Below are 20405 nucleotides of genomic sequence, written 5' to 3' on the forward strand. Positions count from 1 at the left end.
TGGTCCAGGAGAAATGGTTCTATTTGGAGTTGTTCAGTTGTTTCAGTCATGGCTGACTCTTTATGACCCCATTTGGAATTTTTTTTTTTTTTGGCAAAGATACTGGAGTGGTTTTCTATTTCCTTCTGCAGCTCATTTGACAGGTGAGGAAACTGAGGCAAACAGGGTTAAGTGACTTGTCCAGGATCACATAGCTGGTAAGTGTCTGAGACCACATTTGAACTCAGATCTTCCTAACTGCAGGCCTAGCACTCTATCCTCCACTGTGCTACCTAGCTGCCCAGAGTCAGAGGATAAGAGTTCAAATCCCGAGTTGGCCACTTACTACTATGTTTGTGGTCCTAGGCAAGTCACCCTCTCTGGGCCTGATTCTCCTCATATGTAAAGGCAGAGGGTTCAACAAGGTGACTTGTGAGGTCCGGTCTATGATCCCATAATGGGGAACCTTTTGCCTCATAAGGGAACAGTTGAAAGTTCTGATTAAGAAGTTTTACTTTACATGGAAACAAAATATTAGCTGTCTCTGAACCTCCCCCTACTGGTCTTATTTCTCTGGTCCTCAGTTTCCTAATCCATAAGTGGAAGGAATTGTTCTTGTGATGCAGTGGAAAGGGTGCTAGGCTTTGTGTCACAGGGCTTGGAAGTTCAGATCCTGTCTCTGGCATTTACCACCTGGGTGGTCTTGAGTAACTTACCTTCTCAGTTTTCTCATATAAAATGAGAAGGCGGGTCTGGACTATGTGGCTTCTGGGGTTTCCTCTAGCTCCAGATATATGACTATGATGAGATAATATCACAGATACTTTCCAGTTCTAAATTGTATGATACTAGAAATAATCTCCAACCCCTTCATTTTACTGAAGCAGAAACCGAGGCAGAAAGAAATAGGGAAAGGCTCAAGGTCATACACCTAGTTGGAGGAAAGATTTGAACCCAGGTCTCCTGACCAAAACCAACTCTTTTTCCATTGTCGCAGGTTCTACTGAATTATTTTAAGTAATAGCTTTTTTCTCATTTTGAGACCCCTCTGTTTATGCTCGATGCACCAACAACCCCTTCCTCAGTCCCCTCAGTGAACAATATTAAAGGACGGTACTGTCCTGTGCTTCTACAGACTTTGCCACTCTGTGCGTGTGGGGCAGCTTGGGCTCCCCATTATTCTGGCTTTCTCATGAACAATAAAGTCCACAGAGGCCCATGGAGAACCAAGCCATTCAAATAATTGTCCCTTCCTTCAGAGCCCCCAGGCTCTGTAGACAGATTGCTTTGCTTCAATGGTAAAAGGAATCTTGCCTCTTTTCACTTATGTCCTAGTTGACACATCCAAGTTGTGGGGCCAGTCACAGAGCATCAAATCCCCTGGCCAGACAGGTTGGGTTTTTTCCATCTAGCCCAGCTGAATCAGAAATAGCTACCCACTGCAGGTGGGGCCAACACTCCTGATTCAATTAACTACCTCCTTCCTCCCCCATCCAGGTAAGAGAAAATCTAATCCTCACAGTCAGCAAAGGTGGGTGAGGCTGGGCTGTGGCCTCAGCTCCACTGATTCTTTAGCCCTGTTTCTGGACACTCCTTATGACTTGGGTCCCCAGTTAGATTCATTGATTGGGGAGTTCTCAGAGGGCAAGGGCAGTGTGTCCAGGGTCATACTGGGAGCGCCCCATGAGCAAGGCACTCATGGCGAATCCCTCATGAAACTACAACTTTTGGTCACTGATGGCAGGGATTTTGTCTCTCCCATCAATTAATCAATCATCAAGCACAGTGAGGATACATCCCTGCCTTCAAGTTCATTCTCTCCTGTGGTGAGGACAGGAGAGTGGGTGGGATACAAAGTTCATGGATAAATAAATACCAGAGAGATTCAAAATAAATACAAAATAATGGGGGAGGGGATGTAGCTCAAGATAGCTAAGAGTCCAGGTCTGTCTGTCAAATATTTATTGGACTGGCACCTCCCTGATGGAAGAGACCGTCTCTCTCAAGAACGTGGGAGTTTGGAACTGTGCTTCTTATCTCCTCTCAGGACCTCAGACAAGACTTCGAATCTAGGGTATAAGCTTGAGACTAGCTCTGACTAAAACAATCCAAATCAGAAATTTCGACTACTAGCACTGACCCTTGGCAAGCGGCCCATAACCACTTCCAAGGCCAGATGAGCACAATTGCCTTTAGTCCATCCCACTCTTTCCTTACAAAGGGCACAAAGGATCAGCTCCCCTTCCCTCATATGTTCCTTCCAGCTCAGCCCAGTGAAGGGGGAAGAGGAAGAGGGTACAGGATGACGCCCCGATCTTCAAGTTGGTGGAGACTGAGGCACAGGGAGGCTGCATGACATCCTAAACAAAACTCATCCAGCAAGAAAACCGGAGAAGGCGAGTCCCCGCTTTACACCCTTGGCACCCAGCCCCCTAGGCAGCGTTCCAATTAGAGCCCTATATGTACCCTGGAGCATTCAGTCTTGTTAAATTGTATCTGATTTCCTGTTTCCCTTAGGCCCACGGGAAGGAAGAGTTTCTATGTAATAAGTGGCTTAATAATCTTATAATGATGTAAACCTCACTTCCCTTGGTGGCAGATGGGATCATGTGGTCACTAAGGCAAGACTGGAGAGTTTGGAGTTTACAATTTAAAAAAAAAAAGCCCAGAAAGTGTGTTACTACAGGTTTTCTGTGTGAAAAATGCTTTCCCCCCCCTTCTAGAGCATCAAGAAGAGTCATTTCCCCCCTGAAGTACATGTCTATGTGCTAGGTTTGGCCAAATCCCTGTTCAATCCCCCACATGGATGATTATCACCAAGAGATTAGTCATTTGCAAGTGTCACTTCACAAGCTTCACTTTTTTTCCTGGTGTCTTTTCATCACAGGTATTGCCTAGATTAGGTTACTTATCAGTCTTTGCTAACTATCGTCCCTTGTGAGCTGGGGGCTAAGTAACCCAGTTAATCAGAGCTGGAGACTCCTGAGGCCAGACACAAAAAGTCGACCACATGTGCAGTCCGTGGCAGCAGGAAGGATGGGGCATAGATAGCAAGAACAGCTCCTCTCGGGAGTGTGAGATAAAGGACCAGGAGGATAAAGGAAACATTTTGAATATTTGTTGACTGAAAAAGAAAGAGATGCCCTTCTCTAACCTCTGCATCCATAATCATTTGAGTTTGGGTTGTATTTCTCATTTGTTCTAAGGAGAGAGTGTTCCAGTGCCATGGGGTGATGCAGAGATGTATGGTATTGGATGGTCCATATAAACCCACACTACTTGTGCACCAATCATTTCGTCTTTGTCAGCCTTGGTTTCCTCATCTGATGGATGAAGTGGTTGGACTCAGGACTTTTCCAGTTCTTACAAATCTGTCTCCATAAGAAGTATCTTGAGTTCTTGGGTGGGAGGAGGGAGGTAGGGAGGAAGAGAATTTGGAATACAAAATCTTAAAAAAAATAATGTCAAAATTTGTATTTACATGTAATTTGTGAAAATAAAATTTGTGTGTGTGTGTGTGTGTGTGTGTGTGTGTGTGTGTGTGTGTGGCAATTGGGGTTTAGTGACTTGCCTAGGGTCACACAGCTAGTAAGTGTTAAGTGTCTGAGGCAGGATTTGAACTCAGGTCCTCCTAACTCCAGGGCTGGTGCTCTATCCACTGCACCACCTAGCTGCCCCTAAAATAAAATTCTAAAATGAGAAGTATCATGCTTTAGTGGAGAGAGCACTAGGAGCTCTGGGTTTGAATCCCAGCTTTGATACTCATGGCTTTGTGTGGCCTTGGGTACTTAAGTAACTTCTCTCTGTGCCTCGGTTTTCTCCTTTATAAAAGGAGTTGGATTAGCTCATCTCTATAGTTCCAGGTCTAAATCTATGATTACATAAATCCATGACAGTTACGAGTGACTGAAGACCTGGACTGTACACTAACCCCTGGGGCAAGAAGGGGAAGGCAAGAGGTGAGCTAGATCTGAGAAGGACTTTTCTGAAACTAGAGGGGAAGGGATAGGTGTTTAGCAGATTTCTTAACCTGGGTTCCCCGGATTTGGTTTTTAATATGTTAACAATGATATTTTAATATAATTTTTATAGTGCTATGAATTTTTTATGCATTTAAAACATTATTCTATAAAGGGTCCCCAGGCTTCACCAGACTGCCCAAGGAATTGGTCCATGACACAAAAATGGCTAAGAACCCCTGCCATAGGGGGCAGTTAGGTGGCGAAGTGGGTAAAGCACCTGCCCTGGATTCAGGAGCACCTGAGTTCAAATTTGACCTCCGACACTTGACACTTACTAGCTGTGTGACCTTGGACAAGTCACTTAACCCTTATTGCCCTGTAAAAAAATAACCCCTGCCATAGAAGTTCAGAGGCATAGGATGGTAGAGTGGAAAGGGCTTTAGAGTTTATGAATCTAACCCCCTCCTCCTTTGGCAGATGAGGAAACTGAGGTAGAAAGATGGAGTGATTTGTTCAAGGTCATACAGCAAGTGAATGGCAGAATCAGGGAAAGATGTCAGGGTTCCTGACTCTGAGGCCAGTGTTCTCTCTATTATCCTGTGTTTTGTTCACAATGACCCAAGTGCCAAAACCATGAGAAAGAATGAACTTCCATCCTTCCATCCTGGCAAAACAGGGTGTGAAGAGGGTGAGAAGGGGGTGCGATAGGAGAAAGCCGGGACCACAGTCTCAAACAATCCTATCTTGGCCTCTGCAGAGTTGGGTCATTCTGTCTATCCCCCTGCCTCTAAGTAGGACCAGATCTTAATTGAACCCAGATTTGTGAGAGTGAGGGGGCTCTTCTTTTCTAAGTAAACAAAAAAATCTCCTTTTTGCTCTTGCTCTTCTGTCTTGTACCTCCTTTAGGGACTCCTTCCTGATGCCTACACCCCATTCTTCCTGCTTCAATTGAACCCCAGTCTCTCATGCTTGGTGGAGAACAGCTGGGCTTCCTCATCTCACTGTTATCTAGCTCTCTACCAGACTGGAAATAATCTAATTGTTCTTCAGTTCAGGTCTCTCCATCCTCTCTCAACAGTCTCTTTTCCCAACTAAGTAGTCCTAATTCTTTCAACCTCTTACCTCATTCCTGTTGTCTCCAGGGCTTATTGGCAGTATCTCACAGAATTACTGAATTTTAGAGTTGGGAAGGACCCCAGTGGCCATTGAGTGGAACCCATATCCAAAGAGGTAATCCAACTGTAACATAACCAGACAGACAAGGGGTCATCCACCCACTTCGCTTTGGGTTAGCTATGATTGTTGGGTATTTTCCTCCCTCATATCAGGCTTAGATCTGCCTCTCAAACTTCTACCCGTTGATCTTAGTACTACCCTCTGTGGCCAAACACATCGTCTCATCCTTCTTCCACTTGATTTCAGGCCTTTCAAATACAAGACAAACACCAGGTCAGGGAGCCCTACCATCTGGCTTCGAACCAGCAACCACCCGCACTGAGGAAGGGATTAGCAGTCTCCAGACAGCATCAGCCACACCACCAGAAAATAGCCAACCTACAATGCAATCAATGAAAAATGAACTTGTTAACATTTGAGGAAAATCTATCTATTGAAGTGAAAGAATCCATGGGGCGTAGAGGAAAGGCCAATCAACCGGAAGCCAGGGCTGGGTAATAGTCTTCACTCTGCCACCAACTAGCGAGCTGTGTGACTTTGACCAAGTTACTTCTCCTTTCTAGGTCGGTGTTTTTCCCTCCCTGCTTTAAAAGGATGGGCCTTTTGGGGGTCCTCTCCAGCTCTGATACTCCCTGAATCCAAGTGCTAGAGATCTTAGAGCTAGAAGGAACCTCAGAGATCATCCACAGCACCTACATTTGACAGATTAGGCTGTGAACTTGAGATCAGAGATACTCTTATTCCCAGTGCTTCACATAGTACCTGGCATATATAGTAGATGCTTAATAAATGTTTGTTGACTCGTTAACTACAAATGAAGAAAGTGAGGCCAAGAGGGGTAAAATATTAGGATAGAGTCAGAATTTGAACTCAGGTCCTTTAGACTCCTAAATCCATCACTCTCTTCACTGAACCACACTGCCTCTAGGGCATTTTGATAGATCAGACAGTAGGTTGATGATTCTTATGGAACATGGAGAAAAAGAGGATTGGTGTGTCCCAATTGGTTGATGTACTTTCAGCACTGCCCAGGGGTTACTCAGATAAACTCGAGTGGCTCCATATTACCTCCAGGATCAGATATAAAATCTTTTTTTTTGGTCTGGACTGTCTTACCCTGGACTCCTGTCCATGCCCTCTGTGATCCAGAAATACTGGTTCTTCCTGCTCATCCTTGAATATGATACTCGATCTCTTCTACTTCATGCCCTTTCACTGGCTGCGCCTTGTGTTTGAAATGCTTTTCTTCCTCATCTCTGCCTCCAGCTTTCCTTGGACTCAGCTCAAACCTCACTTTCTCAAGAGACCTTTCCTGGTCTTTCCTCCCACCCCCACCCCCAACTAACAGTGTTTTCCCTCTGAGATTATCTCCCATTTACCATTTATGTATATAAAAACTATAGTACATATTTTTATATATAACATGTATATATATGTGTGCATATATTTGCCCTTATTTCTATTCCTAGTGTTTAGCATAGTGCTTGGCACATAGTGGGTCCTTAATAAATACTTGTGTGTGTCTATGTGTATACATATATATATATATATGTGTGTGTATATATACACACATATACATTCACACAAACTATAAAGAAATATGTGTATGTATACATATTCATCATCCATCCATCTTGTGTCTGACACATAGTAAGTGCTTAAATGCTCATGGATTGATTGTTACCATTATTATATATTTTCTGTATCCTCTATAGCATACAAGGTGTCCCAAAAGTCTCAGTCCAGTTTTAGTCTTTTAAAGCTTAAAACTGCACTAAGACTTTTGGGACTTCCTGTCTAATCACTGGTATGGTACTGTTACCAATATTCACAGAAATACACTTTAAGAGAACCTAACTCTTGTCTCTCTTGTTTTATGCTCACCTGAGCACTTTGAGCTCTGTAATGCTTTAGAGGAGCCCTACTCAGGAGAAGAGAAAAGAACGTCAGATATTGTAACAATGTTACAGGTTGTCAGAGCTGGAAGGAAATTTATAGATTATTGAGACAAACTAAGTTATTTTTACAGATGAGAAAACTGAGGCTCAGAGATGGAGCAGCAATGGTGGAGAAGAGATTCCAGCCCAGTTCTCCTGGTTAAAGTCCAGGGTTCTCTCCACTCTACCACCCCGCCTCTCCTTGACCATTAGTGCACTGGGATCTGTTATATTAATTTCTTGCAAGCTTGGCTAGCATGATCTCCTGCACTCCACCCCCACCCCTACCCCCAGCCTGATCATTGCTGAAATCAAGTTGCTGAACCTCTAGAGCTTGGGAGCCTCCATAGCCCCACCAAGGTGCCGCCAACCCCAGGAGGCAAAGCCAGAAATAGCTGACTGGTCTTTTTCTACATTCAGCACTGCTGGCCACTCTTGTTTAAGCCTCGGTTCAGTCTGGTGCCTAATTTTTAAAAAAAGCCAAAAGGCTTGGCAAAGTCCCAGAGATAAGAGCCCTGAATGATTAGTGGTCTTTGACAGAGGCTCAAGGAAGGAAGAATGGAGAATGGCAGCGGGGAGAGGGGGAGGGAAGGAGGGACTCATTCTCAGCCTTCTAGTCTCTCAAGGGCTAGTATGGTAAGTGGTTGCTCTCTTGGACCCTGTTTATAGCCAAGGCGGGGATAAGGGGAGGGGGGTAATCTTTCATCAAGACAGGAAGGATTCAGTTATGAAAGCAAGAACAACTTCCTGTGGCGAGGCACTTATTTGAACCAGACCTGTGATTTCATTGTGGTATGGGACTCCCGGTGGGGATATTCCCTCTATCGTGCAGATTGGCACCTGCTTTGAAAATAATTGTCTTGGAGAGAATGGGAGCACTATGGGATTATGTCTTATCTAGGGTTACACGGCCAGTACTGGCCAGAGTCTGGACTTGAATTCAGATCTTTCTGTCTCTGCTCGCTATTCACTATCCCACACCACCTCTTGTGAAACACATTAATCCTAATCTCATAATCATCGAGTCTGCTTAATTCATGCCTGTCGAAGTCCTTCTCTTCCTTTAAGACCCGGCTCTGATGCGATCTCTCCTCCGTGAATACTTTCTTGATTGCCTCAGCTGTAAGTGATCTCTCCCCTCCTTAGACCTCTCAGAGGGACCGGTAACACGGCAAGTGCTTGCCGATTGATTTAGCCGTAGACTGGCAGAAAAAGCTATGAGCTAGGAGTCTGGAGACCTGAATTCTTCTGTCCAAGCTCTGGCTCCACCTTCCTGCTTGGCCTTGGAGGAATCGCTTACCTCAGCAACACGATGGCTAGTGCTGTAACCTCATGCCAATTCCTGTGGGCTGTGCAAATCAATGAGGCGATGGATAAGCATTTATTAATCACCTACTATTCGACAGGCACGGTTCTAGGGATACACAGACGGACATGAGAATGGTTTCTCAAGGAGCCTCTGGCATTTTTCTTAGTGCGGAAGGATGGGGAGAAACAAGTGGTGACACATAGCCAGAAGACCCTGTCTCCACTGCTTCCTGGTTATGGGGCTAAGAGCAAATCAGTTCTTTGAATAAGAGAATCCTTGCCTGTGAAATGGGGGTGATAGTACTTATACTCTTTATCCCCTCCCCCCAAGGTTCTCGGCCCTCTAGTAGACCATGACATGATAGAGAATTTTGTAACCTATCATTAAGATGTGTGAGGTGGGGGCAGCTAGGTGGCGCAGTGGATAGAGCACTGGCCCTGGATTCAGGAGGACCTGAGTTCAAATCCAGCCTCAGACACTTGACACTTACTAGCTGTGTGACCCTGGGCAAGTCACTTAACCCCAACTGCCTCACCAGAAAAAAAAAAAAAAAGATGCATGAGGTGAGTTGGACAGCCTGGAAAGGGAAAGCTAGGTGGCTCAGTGGATAGAGTGCTGGCCCTGAAGTCAAGAGGACCGGAGTTCAAATCTCACCCCCTCCCCCCGACACTTACTAGCTGTGTGACCCTGGGCAAGTCACTTAACTCCAATTGGGTTAAACATTTGGGGCCATCTCTAGTCATCCTGATATATCTATCTATCTATCTATCTATCTATCTATCTATCTATATATATATGTAGATCTATCTATATCTATATATCTTGCCACTGGACCCAGGAGGAGAGAGTGAGGCTGGTGACCTTGCACAGCCCTCCCTCATTTAAATCCAATTCACTGAAAATCATGACATTTGATGTCATGCTCCTCTTCAAGAAGGAAGGACAAACAACAAACCAAAACAAGGTGAGTTAAGGAAGACTTCCCAATGGAGATGAGTTCTTCTTGGCCTTATTTCAGGACCTGTTTGCCCTTGGTCCCTTGGTGGCTACCATATAGAGCTGAAAGGAACTTCTAACATCAAATCCAGGACTATTTTTTTTCAGATGAGGAAACTGAGGACAAGAGAGAGGAAGAGACTTACCCAAAGTCACACCCATGGTAGAACCAGAACTGATTCTCTTTATTACTATAGCTCTGCTTTCTGTGATCACAGACAACGATGTTAGAGCTGGAAAGGACCATGGAGATCAGCCCCCTATCAGCCCGACAGGCACTGTGCTATGCGTTTTACAAATATCTCATTTGAACCTCACAACAGCCTTTCGAGGTAGTCACTGTTATTATCCCCATTTGACAATTTAGGAAACTGAGGCAAATAGGAGTTAAGTGACTTGCCCAGGGTCACACAGCTAGTAAGTCTCTAAGGTCCTCCTGACTCCAGGCCCACAGCTCTACCCACTGGACCTCTGAGCTGCCTATGAGATATACCCTAGTGAGTGGCTCATCGTGCTGTGAATGGCAGGAAGTCAGAGCCAGAGCTTAAACTGGAGATTCCTAGCTCCCAGCTTTTTCTGCAGGCCCGCCACTAAATCAATCTGCAAGCATTCACGCGTGTCATGTAACCTTTGCCTGTGAGGGGCAGCGTCGGGCTTTAAAGCCTCATTTTCTGACTCTCAGAAATATACCATATCTCTAGCAAGACAGGTCCGAGCATACAGACAAGCAAATACTCAGGGGATTCAAACCCATTAGCATTGTGTATGAGGCACGATGGGGTCCTGCTCCGAGAGAGGAGGGGGAGCCATAGAGAGGCACAGACTGAGACAGAAAGAGATGACTGCTTTAGTCCAGGAAGACTTCCTAGAAGAGGCGGGCTTTCAGCAGACTCTCTGCCCAACGCTCCTACCCCAGCTCTGTTTTTCTCAGTCTGTCCTTGTCTCTGAGCCTTTTCTCGTGTTATGTTATATGTCTAGAATGCCTCACCCATCCAGCTTAATAAGCTTCATCTCTCCATTCCTACAGCTCTGCAGAGCCCACCTCCTCTCGGAACCCTTCCTAGCTTGACTAGAGACAACATGGAGGGTTTTTCCTGTTGTTCCCTGTTTCAATAAAGACTGCTTCCCTAGCAGTCACATCTGTGTTGTATTAGGTAGTAAATACTCTTGCACTCGTGTGACCCTCCCTGGGCCAGATTAGGAAGTAGATAAAGTTTGTCTTTGGTGTCCCCCCTTCCTATTTAGGTACTTCTCAATCATCCTCCAGACACCCAGGACTCCAAATAAAGCACCTGATAGACTCATTCCTTCTAAGGTGCTAATGACTTTGTTAATGGGAGAGAACCCTCCTTAGTCCAAAGGAATGAATGTCCAGCGGTGACCCAACAGGCATCGGTTGGGGAGATACCATTGTGCTTTTCTCCTTGTGTTCATGTGTGGATGGCCTTGTGAGTAAGAGTGGGAGGAGGAGAAAGGGGTTGGGGAAAGGGGTGTGGGGGTGGGGTCAGAGGGGCCCCTCCTCCCCTGTTCAGAACAACTTCTAGGCTTGCTCCTGTTTCCCACGAGTAGAGAGAGGTGTGTCTCCACCTCCTTGCCACTGAGGGCTGTCCTTCCCATGAGAACCTGTCCCACTCTAGTCAGGGGTCCTGTGTCCTTTGGGCTCTTTCCCACACAGGGAAAAAATAGAAAGAAAAACAGATCGGAGCTGATACTCTAATCACCTGGGTCAGCTTACCCATGCTCCAGGAGCAGTCCCTGGAGGGAAAGCAGTCTTCCCCTAGACAGGCCCCAGGCAGAGGCACTGGGTGCAAGGAAGGTGAAGAGAGGGAGGCCATCCAGAGATCCCTCCTATGCTCTCAGTCTTAGTGGTGGTGGTGGTGAAGGGCTGTCTTCTACAACTCTCCTTTGAGAAGAAGCCAACATTTCTCAGGTCTAGGGTTCTGGATACAACATAGAATCTCTAGATCTGCAGAGAGCTGGTTTTTCCATGCCTTTCACCCACTTATAGGAGAGAATGTTTGGAAGGGGCTTTGAGATCCTCAGAAAAAAAGTGTTAATAAGATAAGTTTTTCAGCCCCACTTTTCATCATTTAGTCACAGCTGATGAGAGCTTTTAGGGTGTTTGGTAGTCACTGGGAATTATAGGCAGAAGAGGACCAGGTTGGGGCTTATAGGGTACTAAAATGTAGAGATTGTGTAGCTAATGCCCTGAAAGAGTGATCTAATTTCTTTTGCTGTGTATACTTCAATGGAAACCAGAGACATAGCAAGGTATAGTTTCACCTGAAATGAGGAGGATGCCGTGGATGACCTTAGAAGGTTTTTTCTAGCCTGGGGGTGACAAGGAGTCTATTATAACAAATAAGATATGGGGAATTTTCCTCAGTTGTTCCCATCTGTAAAATGGGAGAGTTGGATGAAATGATTTCTCAAGTTCCATTCTGTCTTCAACATTCTGTGTTCTATGATTATATAAGTGAAGACACCATGGTGCTTCTCTTATTCTTGCTCTATCAAGAAAGCAAGACCCAGGGCAGCTAGGTGGAGCGGTGGATAGAGCACTGGCCCTGGAGTCAGAAGGACCTGAGTTCAAATCTTGCCTCAGACACTTGACACTTGCTAGCTGTGTGACCCTGGGCAAGTCACTTAACCCCAATTGCCTCACCAAAGAAAGAAAGAAAGAAAGAAAGAAAGAAAGAAAGAAAGAAAGAAAGAAAGAAAGAAAGAAAAAAAGAAAGAAAGAGACAGACTCCAAAGAGGAGGAATCTTTTCCTGGAGGAAAAGGACAGAGTTTGGGAGAGACAGGGGCTTTTAGGATCATGGGATTTAGTGCTGGAAAGAACCATAGGGATCATCTGGCTCAGCTCTCTTATTTTACATTGTTGTTTAGTGTTTTTTTCAATTGTGTCTGATTCTTCATGACCCCAGTTGGAGTTTTCTTGGCAAACATACCAGAGTGGTTTACCATTTCCTTTTCCAGCTCATTTGACAGATGAGGAAACTGAGGGAAACAGGGTGAAGTGACTTTCCCAGGGTCACACAACTGCTAAGTGTCTGAGGCTGGATTTGAACTCATGAAGGTGAGTCTTTCTGACTTCAGGCCTACCACTCTATATCTCCTGCACTACCTAGAAATAGGACTCGGAGAGGTCAGGTGACTTGTCCAAAGCTAATCAGTTAGCAGAACAGGGATTCAAACCTAGATCTTTTGAGCTTTCTGAATGCATACCTCTTCCCACCACACCACACTGCCTCTCTTCAGGGACAAGAACAGCTTAGGCTCCTTCGTGATTCTTAAAGTAAGAAAGAAGGCTGCAGGCCCCTGTGCAGAAGGAGCAGGATGAAATAAGCTTGCTCAGTTGGACTCCCCATTTCCTCCACTCCTGGGATTCTGTGGCTGTAGTCCAGGGAGATCTCAACATCCATCTCTGGTACTGCATTGGAAAAACACAACCAGGCAGAGTGCAAAGACAGCCTGCCTCAGCAGTCTTTCCGGAAGAGGAGGGGAGGATGGGGTGAGGAATGCCCTGGCATTGGCATTGACCCCTGTCATATAGGTGGAGGAGGGGCTAGTGCCCAAGTGGTTGATCTGAAGGGAGGCTGTCTGTGCATGAAGCATCTTCCCCACCAACGTGTGTGTTGTGGGACCTGAAATTCCATTATTAGTGATTCATTTTTTAGTAGGTTCACCTGCTCCAAGCCCCTGGTTTTATGGAAGAGAAGACCAGAGACCTTCAGAGGTATGGTGTCTTACACTTCTTTGATACTTCAACAAATTGATGACTTTTGATAAATAAACAAATGGGTGCTCCCTTCAGTGGCTCAGATTATTACCCATTCATGCCTCTGGGACTCTTGTCTATGTTCTCCTGCAATCTGCCAAAGGGTCCCCAAACCCCTGCAGTCATAACATCTCTTTCATTGCTGACATCCTTTCTCTTCCTTTTCTCTCACAATTGTACCTTTGTAACATGTGCATGAATACCACATGCTTATGCATTGCCATTTAAATGATCCTCAACTTCAGTTAGTTTTTTTCTGAATTAAAAAAGCAATTAAGACTGGGGTTCCAGGCTAGCCTGGGCTAAAAGTGCAGGGGCTACTCATTGCCCAGTCTCAGTATTGATAGGAGCTTTGACCTGTTCTGTTTCCAACCTGGGCCTCTTCCCGCTTCTTTAGGCAATCTGGTGGCTCCATCTTCTGCTACTCCATTCCTTTTCCCAAAGAATCACCATATTGATACCAAACTTAATATGGACACCTGATCTGCATAGCCCTTTGCAGCTCAGAACTCCCAAGCTCAACCACCAGCCTCAGCCTCTCTTGTTTCTGGAATTATAAGCATATGCCACCAGGCCCAACCTCAGCTTCAGCTCTTCAGAATTGTAGTATTCTAAGACTTGCAGCCATACAAAACTGCTGGAAGAATGTTCATATTAGAAAAAGATTGGCCTTTGATTTAGGAGGAAGTTTGAGATCATTAAAATAACTCTCTAGTTCTCCAAAGGCAATCCAGGTCCCTTCTCCTCCTTCTATTCAATTCCGGGCCCAACTTTTTGTCCCATTGAAATGTCTATTCAAGATATCTATACTGATGGACAAGCTCTATGGGTTAGCCACCCAGCTGCATATCATAGTCATTTCTGATCCAGTTGGTTTTTCCTATGTGGATAGTTGAGCTGAACTCTTATGTAATTGTGGAACCCATTTAGGAGATTCTACAATATTTTGGAGCTTGATGCAATTTGCACAATTACAACAGCAAAATGGAGCATTTGAAGTACCTTGCAATCTGTAGGGAATCCTTCAATATGAACTCAGTAGACATCCACCATGACAGTGGAAAACATCTTTGGTAAGCTTGGGTCTTGCTGTTTTACACCTTGCTCAATATCAATCATTGGAGAGATAACAAAGTTATCTCTGTTGTTACATCTTTCAGGGAATCTTTTGAGATGTTGGCATGGGCATGGGAGACATCTTGTTGGAGGAGAGCCTTTACTGAAGCATTCTGATCTACGGAATTAAATGCTTTTTTATAATCATCCAGCATGGGATCTTGTGTTGCCATAGTTTTCAGTCAATTGTGTGTCTATAAAGATGTGGTCTTTATTGTTAATGAAAGCTTATTCTCTTCTTGTACCATCATCAAGGATGATCTTGGTGTGAATGTAGATTGTGCTCATGACAATTTTGTAGAGATAGACATGTCAGATGGTTGACATGCTCTCTCTCTCTGTTGCCTTCTTTTGCTAACCTCGAGATTCCCTCCCACCAAAATTGGGTCACCTACAGCACAGTTTTTCTCTAGGTTTTGTTGTTGTTTATTTGTTTCAGTTGTGTCTGATTCTTCATGACCCTATTTGGGATTTTCTTGGCAAAAATATTAGAGGGGGAAAATAAGAAAAATATATTAGAGTGGTTTATCATTTTCTTCTCCACCTCATTTTTATAGATGAAGAAACCAAAGCAAACAGGGTAAAGTGGCTTGGCCAGGGTCACCCAGCTAGCAAGTGTCTGAGGTCAATTTTAGACTAGGGAAGATGAGTCTTCTCGACTCCAGGCCTGGCACTCTATCCACTGCATCACATAGTTATCCCTTTTCTAGGTAGACTTTATCTAATTCAGCTAGTCTTAATATTTTTGTCTGTAAGCACCATTTCTGCTTTCTCATCCAGCAGTCTGGATCTGGGATGTTAAGAGTCCAGATGTGGGGGCTCCATTGTCCTTGTTGGTGAGAAGACTTTGTTATAAAAATCTGTCCAGATCTTTTTCATTTTTTATCTATTTGTTGTGTCCCTTTCAGTTTCATCTTTAAAACCCCCCGAGACTTTGCCTAGTTGTCTCTCCCAAGAAGCTTTTTAGTAAACTTGTTTCCCCCTTCACTTCCTTCTTACTGTTCTTCTCTGGAAGACTTTCTGAAAATGCTTATATTCTAAACCAGTTTCCTTTTCTGCCATATCTCTCTGTTTTGGGGTAGGTGGGTGACACAGTGGATAGAGCCTCTGGAGTCAGGAGGATATGATTTCAAATCTGGCTTCAGACACTTGACATTTACTACCTGTGTGACCCTGGGCAAGTCACTTACCCCAATTGCCTTAAAACATCTGGGGCTATCTCTAGTCATCCTGCTATATATCTTGCCACTGGACCCAGATGGCTCTGGAGGAGACTGGTGACTTTTCACAGCCCTCCCTCACTTCAATCCAATTCACTACAAGTCATGACATCATCCTGATGTCATGGCCTTCTTCAGAGAATGAAGGAGAAACAATAATCTCTCCGCTTAGCAAAGAGATCTTAAGTGTTTACTGGCTCTAATCTCTTAGTTATGGCACTTGATTTATACTGGTTAAACTTTCTTAGGAAATGGTTATAATCTGTATTTATGCCAGTCCCTCCCCCCATTTATCATTTTTTGTCACCCAGAGCTCATTTAAATGGGTTACATTGGAGTTGTTTTAACTGTATACACCATATATTTTTCTAATTTTTAGAGTTATTTCGATCTTTACTCTGAGTCAGTATTCTGACTGAACATCGTCAGCTGATTCAGGAATGATTCCCATACCAGTAATGAATCAATTAAAACATGACCAATTTATTATTTTGTTATCTTTTTTGGTGTTTGCCCCATCCAACAAATCTGGAATCTTTTTCTTAAAAAAGTATATTCATGGTGGCTAGGTGGCGCAGTGGATAAAGCACCGGCCCTGGATTCAGGAGTACCTGAGTTCAAATCTGGCCTCAGACACTTGACACTTACTAGCTGTGTGACCCTGGGCAAGTCACTTAACCCCTATTGCCCCGCAAAAAAAAAAAAAAAAAGGTATATTCATGATAAATAGGCATGAAGCTTCTGTGTAGTCTCCAAGCTATCATCCTCTTTTGTTTCTTATTCCTGAAGCACGTTTTTTTTTGGTTGTTGTCTTTGCTTTGTCCTCCTTTGCACTGAAGTCACTAAGCAGCAAAGTGTATGATGATTTAATTTAGAGGGTTTAATTTAATGGGTTTTCTCCAGGTCTAACCATTTTTCTGCCTCCTCATTTTCTGCAACAGATGCTGGTCTTCCTAATGATATTTTTGCAATACTTATTACGAACACTGCAAGAAGAGATGGCTAAAATACTGAGAAATTATGCTTCTTATCACCTCTGAGTATATGATAAAAATCAACTCTGCCAACTCTTTTATTTGCCACTCAGAGGCGAGCCTGTGAACCATCTTTCTATCTAGTAGCAACTTCCTTTTGTCTTCTGGTTTCATTTAATTAAGAATATGGAGGTGAATACCATTCAGTTTCTTTAGCAGTATGACCAATTATCGATCACAGGTCAAGGATCTCACGTTGGGAATACCAGTGATTAAATTCATGTTTATAGATAGTCTAAAGATTGTGCTCTCTTTGGCCACCTTTTGGCCCCCTGCATAAGCAGAAGGGCCCTGAACAGGACTGAGAATCATCTCTATTTTTCTTTGTCTTGTGAGTTACTGGGCCCAAAGGATTTATCACTTAGTAGAAAACCTATTGGTAGTGAGGAAGGTCTATGTGAAGAAAGTTGGGGAATGTTAAAGTTAAATATCGTTGACAACATCATTTTGAGGAAGGTCTAATTAATCTCTTTTTTGGGGAGGTTCTCTGGAGGGCACCAAAGCTAGGGGAGAAGGCACCCAGGTAAGGCTTTGGATTTGGGTCAGCTGCTCAAGTTGAAGTTTGGTTAACTGCCTTTCTACCTCTTAATAGCTTGCCAGGGGTGGGAGGAATGGGCACAATGTTTAACAGCTCCCCATTGGCCTAGAGGTGTGCTGGACTGGTCTTTAAGGGCTTTGAGATCCTTCCTGAAAGGAGATGCTCCCCTAATTTGTGCTTCAGAACTAGAGTCCTTTCATGGAGAAAGGAAGTCTGAGGGGAAGTGGGGCATGGACAGGGGACTTCTTTATTTTCTGATAAAATCTGTCCACAAGACCGAAGAGACTAAAAGAGAAATTTGTATGTTAATCTGTCTGGTTTTGTTTTTTCAAATCTCAACCTGGTCTCTCCTTTCCCATCAACTCTAGACACACAAAGGAGCCAGGATATTTTGGGGTTAGAGGGTAGACTAGATAACTTCTAAGATCCATTCCAGCTATAAGATAAGAGATAGGTTTTTTTTACAGGGTAATGAGGGTTAAGGGACTTGCCCAGGGTCACACAGCTAGTAAGTGTCAAGTATCTGAGGCAGGATTTGAACTCAGGTCCTCCTGAATCCAGGGCTGGTGCTTTATCCACTGTTCCACCTAGCTGCCTCCAAGAGATTCTTTCTTGCCCTTGGTGTAGATTAGCCAGGGTCTGCTGAGAATGCACAAATCAGCACACTTTGTAGATGGATAGGTGAGGGGAATGGGGCGGGGGGGTTCCTTTGAGGTCCCTGGGAGGGACTGGGAGCACCTGGTCTTTGCCCCAGAGAAGGGACCTTCACAATTCTGTCTTCCTTGCCCTCAGGTACAAGATGGTGGTGACACCGAGGAGGGCGTCAGTGGCCATTGGAGGCTGCTGGCTGCTCTCCTTCCTCGTGGGCCTGACGCCCATGTTTGGCTGGAATAACCTGGAGAAACTGAAAGAGGAGACCAACAGCAGCCTGGGGAACTTGGTGATAAAATGTGAATTCGAGAAGGTCATCAGTATGGAATACATGGTCTACTTCAACTTCTTTGTCTGGGTCCTCCCACCTCTGCTGCTCATGGTTCTCATCTACCTGGAGGTCTTCTACCTGATCCGTAAGCAGCTCAACAAGAAGGTGTCGGGCTCTTCAGGGGACCCCCAGAAGTACTACGGGAAGGAGCTGAAGATCGCCAAGTCCCTGGCCCTCATCCTCTTCCTCTTTGCTCTCAGCTGGCTGCCCCTACACATTCTCAACTGCATCACTCTCTTCTGCCCAGACTGCGAGAAGCCCAGCATCCTCACCTACATCGCCATCTTCCTCACTCACGGTAACTCGGCCATGAACCCCATTGTCTACGCCTTCCGCATTCAGAAATTTCGGACCACCTTCCTGCAGATCTGGAACCAGCATTTCCGATGCCGGGCAATGCCCCCATCTGATGATGAGGATCCCCCCGAGGAGAAACTGGATAATTAGACCCTGAAGCTTCCTGTACTCCAACTTCCCTATCCTTATCCTCGCCCCTCTCCATTGGGGTACCATGGTGTCTCTCTCCTCCACTCCCCTCTACAAATCACAATCCTTGTTTGCCCATAGTTTCCTTGGCAATGCCATGGGGCATGAGCGGAGGGAGGGCCCTGAAGTGAAATCCAGAGCTTTAGACCGTCTTCCTGCCACCCCCACCAGCTTGGCCGTGTGATCTGGGTGGCCCTGGGCTTCATTGTCCTTCCTTTTACATGTTCCTGGTGAGAAAGAAAGTGGGATGCCCGTGGAAGTGAATGAGAGAAGGAAGCAGGCAGGATAGGACTCCTTGTTCTTTCAGTCAGTATCAGCGCCCCATGTCTAATGTTCCGAGGCACATGTGAGAGCCTGGAGGGGTCAAATACATGAAGATCTGGACTGGGGAGATAGTTCCTAGAGCACCCACAGACTCTCACAGTGTGGATTGGAGGGGGTAGGACAGAAGCCAACTCAGAAACCAGCTGCTGAGCTGGGATGGAGTGCTTGGTAAGAAGGAGGGAGACTTCCCCTTCCTCCCATCCTGGCTCCAGAGGGAAAAGGTTGTCAGGGAAAGGCAACTGTGACCCAATACCCCAGCATCCTAGTCTGCGGATATCATGCCCTAAGCAATGCCAGGCAGCATCCTGGTCTAAAGACATTATATTCTAGACAGTACATTCTCTGCCCCAGCAACTGGGATGGTGTAAGAAGTGGGTCCTAGGGGGCAGCTAGGTGGCACAGTGGATAAAGCACTGGCCATGGAGTCAGGAGGACCTGAGTTCAAATCTGGCCTCAGACACTTGACACTAGCTGTGTGATCCTGGGCAAGTCACTTAACTGTCATTGCCCTGCAAAAAAAAAAAAAAAAAAAAAAGAAGTGGGTCCTAAAATGGGGGGGGGGGCGTTTCCCCTAGACCATTCCTTGCTAATTCCTAGGACACTGCCAAGAGCTAGGATGCAGGTGGGGTCTAGGAGAAGCAGTGTCTCCTGAACCACGGGGGCCCAGGACAGAGATGATGCCCCTAGGTACAGTGCCAGGAACACTCCACCAGCAGGTAGCGTTGGTTCCCCCATCTTGGCCCACCAGAAACCAGAGGCCCTCAAGAAGAGCTAGGGTACACAGACACATTGGGAGTGAGACCACTCCAGCATCCTGAGCTCTTAGGTTCTTCTGGGGAGGCTGGCTGGGACTCTGTCATCCCAACTTAAGGAAGAAATGATTTCTTTCAGAAGGTCTAGAACTCTGGAGCTAGGACTGAAGCTCACGGGAAGGGGGAGCCGGGTACAGGTACCAGGGCATCACTCAGACCATCCTGGGAGCTAAATGAGGGAGGAGGGGTTATATCAATAAGTGGAGCCCATCTGCCAGCATGAGGGGGAGGGGCATGGAGGAAGCAAAGCACCTGCTGTGGATGTGCCCAGTGCTCACCCATTAAGGAGTTGCCCTGGGCATTCTCAAGAGCTGGGTGAGAAGTGTTTAGCACCATCTGAGTGGGAAGAGAAAGGTCTTTCTAAAAGGAGGTGAATAGGGAACTTGATTTTGTTCTAGGCCCTCAAAGGCATCCTGGGATGAGATCAGGGCCAGGGTGTGGCCTTGCTCTATAGTGATAGAGGGGAGGTCAGGCTGAGTTTGAATCCTGGCTCTAAGTCAGATCCCCATCAATCTGCCTCAGCTTTTCCTCAATGTGGAATGGGGGGATGGGTAGAGAGGAATGTCAGCCCATTGGTTTCCAGAGTGGGGAAGAAGGACTGACCAATAAAAGATTATGAAACCAACAAGATACAATCATAGCACTAGTTGACCCAGAGTGGTGGGAACAAGGGAATTCAGACTGAGAAGAGCTGGTGCAGCCCACGGGCTGCTGGTGGTGGGTACGTTGGGAGGCATGAGGGTAGGATAAGT

The 20405-nt window shown here is 45.4% G+C and overlaps 1 protein-coding gene across 5 annotated transcripts in view; it reads left to right on the plus strand.

The window, feature by feature from the left end:
- The window catches only part of ADORA1 (adenosine A1 receptor), a 61687-nt gene extending 41409 nt beyond the window's left edge, over positions 1-20278 (plus strand). For 2 of the 5 annotated variants that reach the window (XM_043963910.1, XM_043963911.1), the window contains one exon: positions 17842-20278. In XM_043963910.1, coding sequence (XP_043819845.1) covers positions 17842-18478 — 637 coding nt within the window. In that variant the 3' untranslated portion in view covers positions 18479-20278. Of the gene's footprint in view, positions 1-2350; positions 2376-13074; positions 13100-16618; positions 16644-17841 lie in introns of those variants that run through there. The other 3 variants (XM_043963915.1, XM_043963912.1, XM_043963913.1) reach the window with 3 other exon arrangements.
- Positions 20279-20405: the final 127 nt, after the last annotated feature.

This window comes from Dromiciops gliroides, chromosome 4 (assembly GCF_019393635.1).
Source record: "Dromiciops gliroides isolate mDroGli1 chromosome 4, mDroGli1.pri, whole genome shotgun sequence".
Classification (NCBI taxonomy): domain Eukaryota; kingdom Metazoa; phylum Chordata; class Mammalia; order Microbiotheria; family Microbiotheriidae; genus Dromiciops; species Dromiciops gliroides.